Source organism: Suncus etruscus, chromosome 2 (genome assembly GCF_024139225.1).
Source record: "Suncus etruscus isolate mSunEtr1 chromosome 2, mSunEtr1.pri.cur, whole genome shotgun sequence".
NCBI lineage: Eukaryota > Metazoa > Chordata > Mammalia > Eulipotyphla > Soricidae > Suncus > Suncus etruscus.
Genome location: NC_064849.1, coordinates 17986711 through 18003053, shown reverse-complemented (window position 1 = coordinate 18003053; position 16343 = coordinate 17986711). Strand labels below are relative to the sequence as shown.

Genomic DNA, 16343 nt, shown 5'->3' with positions numbered 1-16343 from the left:
CCACACTGCCAATCACAAATTGTGATTCTCTTTTCCTGCCAACTCTTCAACCTAGAAGTGGACATTTTACGGTGAGAGGCACTGAGATGCACCCAGGGGTTTCCTGGAGGCATCAAAGGTCTAAGAATACAGATGGAGACCCCCAAAAGTTTCAAGAAATGAGTGCAGTAGAGGAGGGCAGGGACAACACAAACACCCAATTGGTGGTGGGGACAAAGCCAGGGACACTTGTATACGGTCATTTGGACAGGGTGGGAGGCATGGCTATGGCCAATGCCCAATCACTCTAATTCATGGAGCCAATGCCCAATCACTTTAATTCATCCTCCCTGATTCTCTGCAGGACACCATGTCGTTTGAGGGCGCCCGCCTGAGCATGCGGAACCGCAGGAATGGGACCATGGACAGCACCCGTACCCTCTACTCCAGCACTTCTCGCAGCACGGAGGTGTCCTACAGTGACAGCGTGAGTGTCCCCTATATAAGCAGAGTGCATCAGGATGGCTACCCACATCTACTTCCCTTCTTCTATTGACTCTGAGCCTCTTGGGAACCCTGCCACCTGCCTTTGGGAACTGCTGTTTGGTCTTCAGTGTTTGCCCAGCCACTACCCTGAAGAGTTCCACTTGGAGCATTTCTGTCCAGTCCACAGGGACAGGACAGTGTCGAAGGTTCTGGTCTATATACAGTGGTCCAGGTTTGATCCCTGGCACCACATAGGAGTGACTGAAGGAATACTGGCTGAGCAAAGAGCCAGGAGTGAGTCCTGAAAACAGAGTTGGGAATGATCCCTGAGCACAGAGCAAGGAGTGATACCTGAGCATGGCCCCAAAACTAACACCTAAAAAGTAATAAGTGAATAAAGAGAAGCAGGATCCTCCCTATGCGGTTCTCACATTCTTCTATTAGAGATGAACCTTGTGAGTGGGGGCACACAGCTGTCACTTCTCATTCATGCCTGTGTCACAGTTCAGAGCATAGCACTCTTGGTTCTGGTCCTGCCAGAAATGATTCCTTTTTTTTAAACTTTATTTATTTATTTATTGGTTGGTTCTTGGGCCACACTCAGCGGTGCTCAGGGGTTACTCCTAGCTCTTCACTAAGAAATCACCCTTTGTAGGCTGGGGACCATATGGGAATCATACTGGGTCCCTCCTGGGTTGGCTGCATGCAAGGCAAATACCCTAACGCTGTGCTGTCTCTCGGCCCCCAGAAATAATTCCTTAAACACAATTGGATTGAAAGTATGTCAGCTTCTATCATGATTGAGACACCTTATTCATCCCCTATATAAGCAGAGTGCATCAGGATGGCTACCCACGTCTACTTTCCTTCTTCTATTGACTCTGAGCCTCTTGGGAACCCTGCCATCTGCCTTTGGGAACTGCTGTTTGGTTTTCAGATTCTAAGCATCTCTTTTTTTTGCTTGGTTTATTCATGAATTTTATGTTCCATGTGCATATTTTGAACCATAGAGAAATGTTGTTTTTCTTAGCTCTGTAGCTGGAATCGTGGTCTGGAGTTTAGTTTGTTCTTGTCAGAGCTCAGGTTTTATTTTGGGGATGTGTGGAGGATTTGGGCCAGATCTGGCTGAGCTCAAGGTTTATTCCTGAATCTGTGCTTAGGGATCACTTCTGGTGGGGCTCAGGAAACCCTAGGAAGTTCTAGGGATTGAGTCCGACCATATGAGACACTGGGAATTAAACCTGGGTTGAGAGTGTGCAAGGCAAGTACCTTCTACTCTGTCTTGTTTTTTGTTTGTTTGTTTGTTTTTGGTTTTTTTTTGGTTTTTTTTTTTGGGCCACACCTTGATGCTCAGGGATTACTCCTGGCTATGCGCTCAGAAATTGCTCCTGACTTGGGGGGGGACCATATGGGATGCCGGGGGATCCAACCGCGGTCCGTCCTAGGCTAGCGCTTGCCAGGCAGACGCCTTACCTCTAGTGCCACGGCTCCGGCCCCCCTTCTACTTTGTCTTATGTCTCCAGCCTAGGCACCTATTTCTTCTTCTTCCAGGCTGGGTCCTGAGCTTCAGGTCCAGTCATAGGTGTGGCAGCTTGTTCTGGGCCTTGGATGGGGTACAAAGGAGTCAGGGTTGGCTGGGGGCTGCCTTCTGCCTTGAAGGTCAAATTGCAGAAATTGTCTGACCAGGATGCTTCTGATCCACTCCTCCACAGAACACACCCAGGATGCTGAATGCCCACTACCCAGGTGACATAGGACCATTCTGCTTCTCTCCCTTGAGAGCTTTTTGTAGGACTATACTTTCATGACTGTGCTGTACTTTTTCTATGACTGCCAGACTATGTATGTTTGGTCATACTGAACAAAGGCTTTGGCCTGCTCCATCATCTACAATTATATCAATGACTTTCTATTAAAACATTTTATTTGACATGACAGTCGAAATCAAAGCATTAATGAATAGGAACACAAATCAAAATATCATCTAATTAAGAGGTAGTCATGATGGGATGCCCTGCTGGCTTTAAATGAGAAAAGAGGATTGTTATTTACAGGACTTTGGACGTTCTTAGCTTAGAACTGTATAGTTTAATCAAATGACAGATATGTTTTTTTTTTTGTTTTTTTTTGTTTTTTTGGTTTTTGGGCCACACCCAGCGGTGCTCAGGGGTTACTCCTGGCTGTCTGCTCAGAAATAGCTCCTGGCAGGCACGGGGGACCATATGGGACACCGGGATTTGAACCAACCACCTTTGGTCCTAGATCGGCTGCTTGCAAGGCAAACGCCGCTGTGCTATCTCTCCGGGCCCCCAAATGACAGATATGTAAGAGCAGATTTTAAAAAATCTAAAATAAAACAAAACCAATTTTTAAAGGAACATAAAATGTGCTGCAATAGGAGACTTGTTAAAATAAGTTGATACTTGAATGCCCCCCCCAAAAATATTTTTAAAATAAGAATACCTAGGGACCATTTTTTTTGAAAGACTATCAATCATGGGGGAAAATAGATCTATGTATTTTTAATGATTATCTTAATAAAGTGATAATTTATAAAAAATTTTTATTTATGTATTTATTTATGTACATATTTATTTATTTATTTGGCCACATCCAGCTGTGCTCAGGGCTTACTTCTGGCTCTGTGCTTAGGGATCCCTCCTGAAAGTACTCTGGGTACTCCCTATGCAGTGCAAGGGATTGAACCTGGGCTGATGACATGTAAAGCAATTGCCCAATCCCTGGACTATCTTTCTGGCCCTCAGCTTCACATTAAATTTTTGCAGTCTGTTGGGTAGACAGTGAGGCTCTGGTGACAGGTGGCATTTGCCCCACATGTTTGCTGGTTACCTCTTTGTCATCTTCTGTTTAGGCCATCTCATGTTTCTTCTATGTTAGGCTTAACTTAGTCTCCATGTTCGTTTCTGTTTTTTTCTTCTTTATTCAGTGATGGGGAGACAACCAGGGCCCCACATGTGCAAGGCAAGCACTTTGTCTTGAGCCCCATCCCTAATGAAATTTTTAAGGATTTTCACTTCTTTTCACAGATACTGTTTACATGTTCATGTGTATTGTAAAAATCTCCTACCTTGAGGAGTCTAGGTATTATCAAGTGTTTTCTGGCTATTTAAAAGTGGTTTGCATCTGCCAATTTAAAGGGAAGTTTTGACTGCTTGTCAGAATTCAGCTCCACATACACCTTACTTACCACATTGCCCCAGGGAGGACTAAAAATGCTCCAGAGGGAATCTTTGGAATCTCTCTCTCCTTTTGAAAAGCTAATGCAAGAGCAATGAGAATTTGCATGAATATATTATTGATGCTAAGTTATCGGCAAGTGCTTAGATTCTCCTGTTGCCTTAGGGAGAAAGCAGGATGGATATGTGCATAATGACACTTATTACAGTATGATGCCAACTAACTTTTAGAACATCATTGCCTCTAGTTTTAGAACTTGTAATGGAAGACTCCTCAAAATAATAATCATAAGAATACTGTGTTCCCTGAAAGCATAGAAGATGCTGTATGCTATGAGAATGGGGTCCAATGTTAAGAACCTTTGTCACAGCTTTGGATTTAATATCCTAAGTAACAGCAGGAGGAGAGGAAGAGGATGATTCAGGAAGATATTGTCTGATACTCTTTCTCCACAGGACTTGGTGAATTTTATTCAAGCAAATTTCAAGAAACGTGAATGTGTCTTCTTTACCAAAGATTCCAAGGCCATGTAAGTGATATTTTTGTTTCTTCCCTTTAATATCTCCATGTTAGGAGACAATGGTGTTGAGCAGTAAATAAATGCTCACAAGTTACTCATGAGTTGATTTATCATCTTTCTCAGGCCTGTATGTGAGCAGAAGCATTTATAAGCAGCTTGTATGACTGTTCCCTGTTCTTGGAAGCCCACATGGAGCTGTGAATATTGCTGTTAAGATCAGGTGGCAGGTTACACCTGGTAGCCAGGCTCTTTTTCACTTAGGTTCAGATTGTTCTATCTAATTGCATGATCGATCATTTTCTCTGTGTGGGAACAGCAAATTTGTCCCCCAAAGCCAGGAGAAGTCACCCCCTCTCAGCTCAGATGACAGAGGGCCCCCTAGGTTCAAGGCAATGAGCAAGTGAAAACAGGAACCGGGCTTGCACTTGGATTGAATAAAATTATTTTAATTCCCCCTTCCCTCCTCCTTGCCCATTGGCCTCCTGGCCATTGTCACTGGATATTTGTTGCTGTCACTTATAATTAAAACTAATTGACAGGCTGTTGGACAGAAGCAGTAACCTGAGAAAAGATTAAGAACAAGCCCAAGCAGATTTCTTAGAATTGACATGGGCCCAGCCTTAGCTTGAATCTACCTACACAGAAAAGTCTATTATTTTAAAATTCTCATAGCTTGTGCTAAAGATTCATTGGGAGAACTTATATTTCTACCCTATGGCCTGAACTCAGTTCTCAATGCACAGGTTTCCTTGCTTTGTGCAAAATAGAATATGAATATGGGAAAAAAGAAAAGATAGCTATCCTTTTGTTGATATGAATTTATTTATTTAGTTAGTTAGTTTTTGGGCCAAATCTGGTGGTGCTCAGTGATTACTACTGACTTTGTGCTCAGAAATCACTTCTGACTGGCTCAGGGAATATATAGAATGCTGGGGATAGAACCTGGGTGGACCACTTGCAAAGCAAATGCCCTATTCACTGTGCTATCACTCGGGCCCCCAGGTTGCTAATGTGAATTCATTATTCCTGAAATCAGATAGACAGAGCAGTAAATCTGCCAATTGGTTTTTATTCCCCAACATATGGCTTAAAGGTTGTGTTATTGATTTATCTATGGGGCAATCAGAAAATACAATTGGATTATGTGTATTCATTCAGCATTTATTCATTAGATGTTATTATTGCATCTGTGAATTCAACATCTATTCTTTGAATGTTAACACATCATTGAATGCTAACTTATATCATTCTTTTTTGTTGTTGTTGGCTTTTGGAGCACATCCAGTAGTGATCAGGTGTTTCTCCTGGCTCTACACTGAGGTGTCATTCTTGGAGGTGCTTGGGGGACCATATGGGATGCCAGGGATCAACCAAGGTTGATCACATGCAAGGCAAACACCTTTCTTACCATCCTATTTCCTGCCTATAAAGACATCTTTTAAAATATAATTCACAGACAAGGTTCTGTAGGTCACCCAGGGTCACATGGCTGTGTGCAGGCATGTAGGAGATTGTTGTCAGGCCTTCTTAGTTCTGGGTTATTTTCTTTCTCTACTTTCTGTCTTTCTCAGGACACCGTTACATTGAAAATGTTGTACTGGCTTCCAGTTATGTGGGCTTCAGTAGAAAGATGTAGTGATAAGTTTTGGGCCTGAAAATACAGCCTGTGCCAATGTCTGAGCCACCAAGACCCACCTCTTTTTCCTTGTCACTAAGTGGGGGTCCAGCATACTCTTACTTGCTTTATTTTTGGGGCAAGAAAGGACTTACATGTACTATCATTGTCCTCTTCATTTTTCTTCTTCATGTGTAGGGCACCTAGTATATGACTTAATGTGGTTCCATAACATTCTTGTTATTTTTTTTGGTGGGGGGGTAGAGAGACTCCCAAGTGGTACTAAGGAATCTTTGGGGTCTCTCTAGGTATTAGCCAACTGGGCCAGCAGGTTAATGCAAAGACCTGAAAATGAGGTGCTGGTAGAACCTTGTACTGTTGGGGGTAAATGGGACCACCCCAGTGATGCTCAGGACTCCCCAGGACTATACCTAGTAGTCCTTGAAAGACCACATGGTGCCAGAGATAGAACCATGGTTGGCCACATGCAAGGCATTTGCCCAAACACCTGTCTTCTCTTTATATCTCTGATCCTTCACTTCACTTTTATTTAGCTATCTATTTTATTGGTATTATTATGACTGGTATGCTGATAATTAAACCCAGGGCCTTCCATATACCAGGTAAGTGCTTTAAAGCTGCTATATCTTCTCATGGCACTTTTAAGGGAAAACAATAATTTTTTTTTATTGTATAATATGTCCTGCCCATATTCTAGATTCCTCCAAGCAGTACAGAAAGGATGGTCTTTTTAATCTCTGAAAATCTTTAGGTACTACCCAGAGACACCTTTCACCTGTGAGAAATTTCTTTCACCCTGGGAGAAAGCTTTAGTACTTTCTGAGGTAGTATTATGGATAGACAAATTGGCCTCAAGGTCCTTCATATTGGGACTCCTGCAGGAAGCTGCAGAACTCACCTCCAGGTGTCCAAAACTCAACCCTATAAAAAATAGACACTCTCAAGTAGGGGCATCCAGCTTTCCACACAGGACCATTTTATTGGTGGAGGGATAAGAAACAGATGGAAATGCCAAGAAATGCCAGGTTATCCTCTCCAGGTAAGACTCATTAGGAGAACTCACCTTCTGTGTTTATTTCAGCAAGGAATACATGGTTGGTTCTGAGAAACAGGCAGACTAATGTCAACTCACTTTAATAAAATCTCTCCCTTTCCTGCTCCATGCCTGGCACACTCAGGGAAAACGTGTGCAAATGTGGCTACTCCCAGAGCCAGCACATTGAAGGCACCCAGATCAACCACAGCGACAAGTGGAATTACAAGAAACACACCAAGGAGTTTCCTACCGACGCCTTTGGGGACATCCAGTTTGAGAGTCTGGGGAAGAAAGGAAAGGTAGGCAGAGGGTACACTTTCACTGCTGAGTCCGAATGCCACTCTGTTTCTAAGTCTGGTGAAGATCCTGGAACTTGTGTGTAGAGGTAGGATGGGCTGTTTGGAATGGATGTAGTCCATGTTGTACTGAGAGAACCATCTTGTCAGGGCTACAGTAGTGTTCAGCTGGTATGTGTCTTGTCACCCAGAGACTTTTTGTGTCTGCTACAGGGGTGGGCAGGACACCCATGTTCCCCTTCCCCTCACCTACACTGCCTTGTGGATTTTCTAGCATAGATGGATAATAAGCATATAATACGAATACAAATGCTCCCCAAATCAGGAAACTTCTCTCCATGCTTCTTCATCCATAATTACACCCCTTCTTTCTTCTGAGAGAGCTTAAGGGGCTAAACCCTCCCTGGGCAGGAAGAATCTGGCTCCGGCCCCTCTTCCTAGGGTCTCTGCCTGGGGTGGATGGGTTCACTTTATACTTGCCCCCTCATTGCTTCCCTCCTATGCCTTGTCCCTCATTCTGTGGGTTGCAGCTTCTAGAAGCTCTCTGGGCTGTTGGAACAAGAACTGATATGACCGTGGGGCTGTGGGCACAGTTAGCAAGAGCTGTGCCAGCTGACACATGTATTTGCCCACAGTATATCCGTCTGTCTTGTGACACGGATGCGGAAACCCTCTATGAGCTGCTAACCCAGCATTGGCACCTGAAAACACCTAATCTGGTCATCTCGGTCACGGGGGGTGCCAAAAACTTCTCTCTGAAGCCTCGGATGCGCAAGATCTTCAGTCGCCTCATCTACATCGCTCAGTCCAAAGGTACAGGGTGCCTGGCCCCCATGCTAACCTCATTGTAAGCCCTCATAATAGTGTGCTTGAATCACACTTGCTTCCAGGGAAAAAGCAAACCCCTTCCAGAAAGCCCTGGACCTTATGAAGGGTATCACTGGTGAATCTTAAGCCAGTAGCATCCAAAGCTGTGACCCTAGAAGCACCACATGGCAGGCACTGGGCTGACCCAGGGGTCACTGTGATCTATGAAGTTCAAAGCTGGTATGCAGGGTTGGGATGCTCCTTGACAACTCTAACTATTATTGTTCTTTTTTTGTTTGTTTTTGGGTTATACTCAGCAGAGCTCAGGGGTTATTCATGGCTCTGAGCTCAGAAGTCACTCCAGGCAGGCTTGGGGGATCATATGGGATGCCAGGATTCGAACTAGGGTCTGTCCTGTGTTGGCCACATGCAAAACAAACACCTTACTGCTGTGCTATAACTCCAGCCCCAACTCTATCTAATTTCTTAAGAGCATAGATGAGGCATTTGTTATATTTTAGACCATAGTTTTTCGCCACAAGACTCTTTAGAGCAGCAGAACTCCAGGTTGCCATTCTGATTCTGATGATGGAGATTAAGGGGCCCCTCAGAATCTGTGCATTTTTATATAAATTTTTAGGTTGAATCACCATGAGATCCACAGTAATAAGTTTTCATGATTCAGTTTCAGTCATACAATGTATACCTTCACCAGTAAGCATTCCCTGCCATCAATGCCCCCAGTTTCTCTTCTGCCCTTTTTTCTTCCCCTCCTCTATGGCAGGCATTGCATTCTCTCTCTCATTCTCTCACTCTTTCTCTCACACACACATACTCTCTCTCTACTCATTTTTACATTGTAGACACTGTGGTTTGCAGTACTGTTACTGTAGAAGTATATAATTTATCTCTTTTCAGCACCCAGTTCTTGTCCAGAGTGATCATTTCCAACTCCCATTGTCAAGTGGTCCCTTCTCTGCCCTCACTGCACTCCCCCGTTCTTTGCGGCAAGCTTCCTATCATGGATTACTTCTCATGACCCTCATCTCTATTATTTTTAAATATAATTCCCATACTATCTTTTTAAATATATTCCACAAAGGAATGTAATCATTCTAGTGTATTTTTTTTAATGAGTATTAGTTGGACACACTGCCAAGACCCTCATGTCTGTACTTAACATGTGGTTTCCTAGCTCTAGACTCCTGCTGGGATATGGTGGATTTCCTGAGGGATCTGTGAGCACAGCTTCATGTCTGCTCTTCACCCTGGCCTCCAGGTGCATGGATTCTCACTGGGGGGACCCACTATGGACTGATGAAGAACATTGGAGAGGTGGTGAGGGACAACACGATCAGCAGGAGCTCTGAGGAGAACATTGTGGCCATCGGCATAGCAGCATGGGGCATGGTCTCCAACAGGGAGAGTCTGATTCGAACCTGTGATGATGAGGTAACTGGAAAGGGGTGGGTAGACCTCCCCCAGGGCACATGGATAGAAGGGTGAAAGGGCATGGCCTTGGGGCCTGGATTTGAATACAAGGCTCTGCATAGAACTGGTTTCTAGGTATGCAGTCTTGCAAGGGATACGCCTAGAACCTCATGAATTAAAACCAAGGATGCCATCTCATCCAAGAACTCTTGGGAGGAGTTCCAAATGGATGTGCTTTGTGTATTAATGTTTGTCTATAATATGTGGGATTAAGCATAGAGAGGGAGCAAAAAAGGCCAGTGGCAGCAGAATCTGAGGACTGGTCAGGGAGGTGGGTAGTGAATTGAGTGGGGGTGATCAACACTGTAGTGGAGGGTGCAGTGTTGGAACCTCATCTTCATGAAACTCTATCTTTCAGAATGTTATACATTGTGGTGCTGAAAATAAAAAATAAATAAAGTCACACACACGGTTTTGTTCCTAGCAACACTGTGTTAGAGCCAGGCTTTATATCCTTTGTATCTGTGACCTGATTGCATGGGAAGAAGGCTCAAGGCCTGGTTTTCATTCCTTCCTTTGTTGCTCACCAAGGTAATAGTAATTGAAATTAAGGCTTCCTCTATGATTCAGTTGGCTGTGGAGGTCTGGGAGGCAGCTGGATAGATAGTATTGTAGTTAAGAATCCTAGCCAGATCCTCAAGCACATTCAGGAGTGATCCCTGAGCAGAAAGCCAGGGGTAAGCCTAGAGCACCACTGGGTATGGGCCCCAAATAAATACAAAGTTCCATGTGAGCACAGTTAAAGAGTAACCCCCCATTCCATTTTATGACTATGTATAAGGTAGACATGGAATTTTCTATCAAGAATAGATTTATAAATAACTTTTTGGATTATATTCATTGAGGGACATTTGTTTTCCACCTAGAAATTCTGGACCAGAAGCTTAGACAACCAATTTAATTCACCCTTTCCTCTACCTGGGACAGCCTAGAATTTAGATGGTACATGTTAAGGATTTGGTGGTTGTGTCTTGTGGTTCATTTCATTTTTCTAGAGATAGTTTCAGTTTTGCGCCATTTACTACTTTGGAGGCTCATATAGGGCAGAGGAGCATGGGGGGGCATTTTCTGACATTGCAGAATAGGTTGGTGGAATGAGAGGAAGGCAGGTTTGGGGAGTGGAGAAGGCCTGTGTGAACAGTCACACTTTTTCTAGCTGCACTGTCCCTCTCTGAGCTGTGATAATGCCCTGACTTCACAATGCACTGGATTGAGTGCAGTGAATTAATTGAGTGAAACACCATTGTTAATGTGTTTCTAGAAGCTGAGCTCGGCTGATTGGTTTCATGGTTGAGTTCTAACTCTAGGGATAGGATGCTGGTGGGGAAGATCATCCCATTCTATTAGCAGCTTTAGCTGTGGCCACTGTGCTGTAGCATTGTAACACGGTGAGCACAGAACATATTAATTTATGGCATCCCAGTAGCCTTGTAGAGTTTGCATTATCCCCCCTGAATTTGAGCAACAGCAACACTACTTCTTTGGAGGTTAAAGAACCCCATCAAGGATGAAATCTTGAAATGCAGTTTTGATGGGAAGTTCTGGTCACTTGTACACTAAGGAACTAGCAAACCACCTTCTTGTTAAATTACTGCTGTATCAATAAAAGTATAGTTGCTAATCACTTAGAAAATAATGAAAATAAAGAAACATTAAAACTAGTGATGTCTGGCCAAAGCTTCCTGCAGAATGAAAAGAATAGCATGTAACATTGAATAGCACAAGGAAAAGAATATAACAGTTTAATGTCTGTGTTAAATATTATTTATTTAACAGAACTGCCTATGTATCAGGTTTTATGTAAATTAACCAACTTAGTCTTCATAAATTTGAGTACTACTATCACCCTTCCCTTTACACCAGGGGTCTCAAACTCAATTTACCTGGGGGCCGTAGGAGGCAAAGTTGGGGTGAGGCAGGGCCGCATAAGGGATTTCACTTACCGAATATTCGCAATAAAAAATCGCATTAGTAAGAAACAAAATCGCAAAAAATTGCATTAAACATTTGCATACCCCGAATGGAACTGCTGGGGTATGTGAATGTTTAATGCGATTTTTTTCTTACTAATGCAATTTTTATTGCAATTATTTGGTAAGCGAATAATCGCGAATACTGCGATATTTGAAGGCCAGCTGTGGGCCACAAAATGTTGTACAGAGGGCCGCAAATGGCCCGAGGGCCGTGAGTTTGAGACCCCTGCTTTACACATAAGAAAACAGAGGTGTTGAGAGAATAGGAAACCTGAACTCTAATAAGCAAGTTAGAAGTCGGTCCATGTTCATAGTCTTTTTAACACTAGAAGAATCATTAATGGACTTGAAAAATGTCACCCACAAGATCAAGAAAATAAGGAGAAGGGTAAAAAAAAAACACAACATTCAGTCAGAAATCAACTAAAGAGGAATAAAAAAATACAAGCATTATTTTTTTCTCTAAAATGCCTATTACTATTTAATCAAAGAAATAGATAGAATTTACTTGGGAATCTGACCCATATACTATCACTGGTCTTTTATTGACATTAATCAAGTGACTCAACCATTTTGAGCCTGCATTTTTCTACTTTTAGAATGTATAGTATATAGTATGGAATATGTAATATATAGTGTAAACTAGTATTGTGGTAGTAATATAATATAATAAGTGCCTATATTATAGTTGTTTTGGTGCAACACCTGGTAGTGTTTGGGGTTTGCTCCTAGTAATACATATTACCAGGACTGCCAGGGACCAGAGTCCAGTATTGAACCCAGGTTTCCCACCTGTAAGGCTTATATATTTGCCTGTGACCCATGTCTCTAACTCCCTATCAGATCTTTTGTAAAGCTTCAGAACCAAAGAGTATTGGAGGAGGCATTAGTCTAATTGAACCCAAGGGATATCTTCATCTGAACATGTATGACTCTTTTCATGCCCTTGGGCCAATGAAATCTCACTGATTCATGTTTCTATGTTTTTTAGGGTTATTTTTCAGCTCAGTACATCGTGGATGAATTTAAGCGAGACCCTCTATACATTCTGGACAACAATCACACCCACCTACTGCTGGTGGACAACGGCTGCCATGGACACCCCACTGTGGAGGCCAAACTCAGGAACCAGCTTGAGAAGTACATCTCAGAGCGCACAATTCAAGGCCAGTGTGTAGGGAATGGGGGCATTAGGCATGTGTGAGAACAGAGGTGGCAACACCCTCACCTGTAGCTATTCCCAGTGATTGCATCATGATCTAACTTTGAGTCCTACTCTGAAGAGGGAGTTTCTTCTCTCTCTCTCTCCTCTCTCCTCTCTTTTCTCTCTCTCTCTCTCTCTCTCTCTCTCTCTCTCTCTCTCTCTCTCTCTCTCTCTCTCTCTCTCTCTCTCTCTCTCTCATCTTAAAAGATTTCTGCCCAGGATTCTGCAAATAGGATCCCTGCAATGTGTTGGAGAGATAGAAGATGATGACTCTGCCCTACTCTGGTTGGTAGAAGGCCTGCTGGCTTTTTTGCCAGACATCACTAAAGAACAAATAAAATCACTATGCAGATAGGCATTACCTGAGCAATACCATAAGCTAGGGGAGGAAGTGATGAAAATTCCCTTCAAGTTAAATAGTTGATAGCATCCTTCCTTATATATAATATACAATATATTTATATATAAAATATATATAATACAAAATATATTAATAATATATTATATTATACAATGTATATTAATATATTTATATATTAAATTATATAAATATAATTTATATATAATATAACCACCAAAAGTACAAATTTCCAGGGGAGAAGGCTTCATTTGTTATTTTTTGGGGGGGAGGGCAAAATTTACTGTGCTCAAGGTTTACTTCTGGCTCTGTGCAGAGTTCATTGGTGGAGCTCGTGGGACTCTTTGTAGTGCCAGAAGTTGACCTTACTTCAGCCACATACAAGGCCAGAACCTTACCTGGCACAGCTTTTTCTTTGAGGCGTTGAGATATGTCCGATGGTAGGAACCAGATTATCTCATGATGTAGATCAAGGCTTCATAGCGGAAATTGTTGCAGATGGTCTCAATCCTTTTCTTGCCATGGTATATGCAAGAAAGATTTATCGTCATTGCTTTCCTGGAGACAGCACAAACTTGTGTCAGTCTCTCATCTACCCAAGAAAGCATGAGATTGTAAAGATAAGAGAGGATATTATTATCATAAAAATAAACTTAAGTCTGGTTTAAACCAGATTATTAGGGAAATTAAAACCCTTTGCAGACTATAGCATTTGCAGTGCCAGTCACAGGCACAAGCCCTTCTTATACTGGCCAGGGTGCATTTACTGGTGCCCAGTGAGCAGATGGTCAAGTCTGTGAGTCTGCAGATAAGACTGAACCTGCCTTCTGGGCTTGTAGGACTGACACTCCTTTTCCAGTTCTTCTGATATAGGTAAGTCCACAATAAGTCCAACTCTGTGTGTTTTACAGAATCCAACTATGGAGGCAAGATCCCTATTGTGTGCTTTGCCCAAGGAGGTGGAAAAGAGACTTTGAAAGTGAGTGTTGGTGTGGATTTCTAGAAGAGCAGATAACAAGCCTACTCTGAAGATGTGTGTATACAGGACACTGGGGCTTACCCAGTCTGACCTGAATCATTTATTTTTCTTTGGCATGAAGATTGCATTTTCCCATTACCCCATCTTCTAATGAGACAATCTAGGCTGAGAAGATTTAGAAAAAAGAATTTGAAGGGACATAAACAGCTTTTATACTTGCTGTTAGTTTTTATTTTCTACCTTCCCAGTCGGAGGGTTTTCCTTAACGCTGGCAACTTGAGGATCATCTCTAGTATATATATTAGAAATCTGTGCCCTTACCTCTAGTTTTGTGGAAATGATTACCCCATATTAAGGTTTTCAGGCCACTGAAACCATTATGTTATTCCTGGGCATGCAGGACTCCAGCCTTGATGTCAAGTCCTGAGTGATTTTGAAATCATAGAAAGCATTTTGGGGGCCCAGAGAGATAGAGGTGTTTGCCTTGCAAGCAGCCGATCCAGGACCAAAGGTGGTTGGTTCGAATCCCAGTGTCCCATATGGTCCCCTGTGCCTGCCAGGAGCTATTTCTGAGCAGACAGCCAGGAGTTACCCCTGAGCACCGCCAGGTGTGACCCAAAAACCAAAAAAAAAAAAAACCTTCCTCCTGTCCTATTAGTGCAAATTTGTTGAGTTCATTCTTCTAATATCAGTTTTTGTTTGACAAAACAACAACAACAACAACAACAACACCTCAGTGTGAGCACTTTATGGTCATTGTTTTAATGCTGGCACTGTTTTCCTTGGAGGAGGACATTACAGGGAAGTGATTTTTAATTCTTCCCTTTAACTTCCATGTTGATTTTTACCTCCCTCCATTTCTCCTACTTGGTTTTAGCTTTACGTCAAAGGTTGAGTTATTAATATTTATTCCCTGTCTTTTCTTTTCTCAATTTTTTGTGGGGTTTTGGGCCACACTAGGCAGTGTTCGTGGCTATTCCTGGCTTTGTGCTCAAAAGTGACTGTTGGTGGTGTTTGGGGGACTGTAGTGCCAGGGACTGAACCCAAGATTAGCCACATGCACCTTACCTTCTGTATTATTTCTCCAGCTTCATCCTGTCCCTTCTCTTGGACAGGTACATCTTACTTCTGGCAAAGTAAATTGGAGTAATAATTTACTACTGTATTCATTTTTAGAATGAGGCTCTTTCTCAATCATTCATCATTTATTGATTCCTCCATCACTCATTAACACACATGCAATGTTTGTTGAGTACCTGCAGAAAAATATTTTCATGAGATGACAGGTAAATGAAAGCCTTTCAAGTAAATAAGTTTAAGAGAGAAAATAAGAGTGTAAATATCATATGGGAAGGCATTTGTGTTCAAGAGGAAGAGATAGAACAACTGAGATGGTTGCCTAATTTATGTTCTCGCTCTCAAGTGTTAGGTTTAGAATTAAGAATCCCAGAGACCCTTGTGAGCTTATGCACATGTTTACATGCACACATACACACAAAGACCCATGTGCACTCACATACAGAATCATTGGATAACATGTTTTCATGGTGTTTTCTACAAATATCTGCTCAGCAGATTTACAGCCAGTAATGAGGGGAAGAGGAGGAAAGGAGAAACATTCCATGAGGGCGTCCCCAATTCTCTTTTTTCTCAGGCCCCACCCACTCCCAGTGGCCTGACACTTACCTTAGTGGTGAGGTCTGCATGGGAGTATGAAGGGATATGCTCTTTACAATGATGCTACCAAGTACAGGATGAGTCTGGCTTTCAGAAAAGACCATATTCCTTGATAAGGAAAGGGCTTCTTGGGAGAGGACTCAACGACCTGGAGAGAATACATGGCATATGCAGAGCTCTTGATTCAACCACTACCACCTGAATCTACCATTTCCCAATCTCCTGTGGCACCATTGGGGAGGCCCCAGCACTACAGTTCTGCATTGCTGGGCTGAGACATTGAAATTTCAGGTCTTCATTGTCATGCTAGAAGTGGCACTAGAAGTGCCCCCTATGCTCCTGAACACTGCTGGGCAGGTCCAAAAACATAAAATGAGAAGGAAAGGGAGGTGATATTTATACATATTGGTACTGATAGACCTTGTGGTCTTGTTGTCAAATGATTCTTAAAGCCTGACTCCCCTCAGCTGGTGTCTGGATTTTTATAAGGAAAGTAAAGTGTGGGGTAAGTGTTTCTCTGGGAAGCAAATACAGTTTTGCTCTATTCTAATAAAATATGCATGGGACATTATATGACAAGGGAAATATAAAAATTGAATTAATAAAAAGATGTGTCTTCTGCCTTTTTTATATTTTTATAACTTTTTTATAACTATTTTTATAACTTTCAGGTGTCTATTCATACATCATTCACCAGCTATTA

General features: G+C 42.4%; 1 protein-coding gene across 1 annotated transcript in view; it reads left to right on the top strand.

Annotated features, from left to right (window-relative positions):
* Positions 1-349: 349 nt before the first annotated feature.
* Positions 350-16343, top strand: part of TRPM8 (transient receptor potential cation channel subfamily M member 8) — a 69351-nt gene continuing 53357 nt past the window's right edge. The window contains exons 1-7 of the mRNA XM_049769300.1: positions 350-466; positions 4119-4192; positions 6998-7154; positions 7787-7964; positions 9238-9410; positions 12414-12588; positions 13896-13963. Coding sequence (XP_049625257.1) covers positions 350-466; positions 4119-4192; positions 6998-7154; positions 7787-7964; positions 9238-9410; positions 12414-12588; positions 13896-13963 — 942 coding nt within the window. The remainder of the gene's footprint in view (positions 467-4118; positions 4193-6997; positions 7155-7786; positions 7965-9237; positions 9411-12413; positions 12589-13895; positions 13964-16343) is intronic.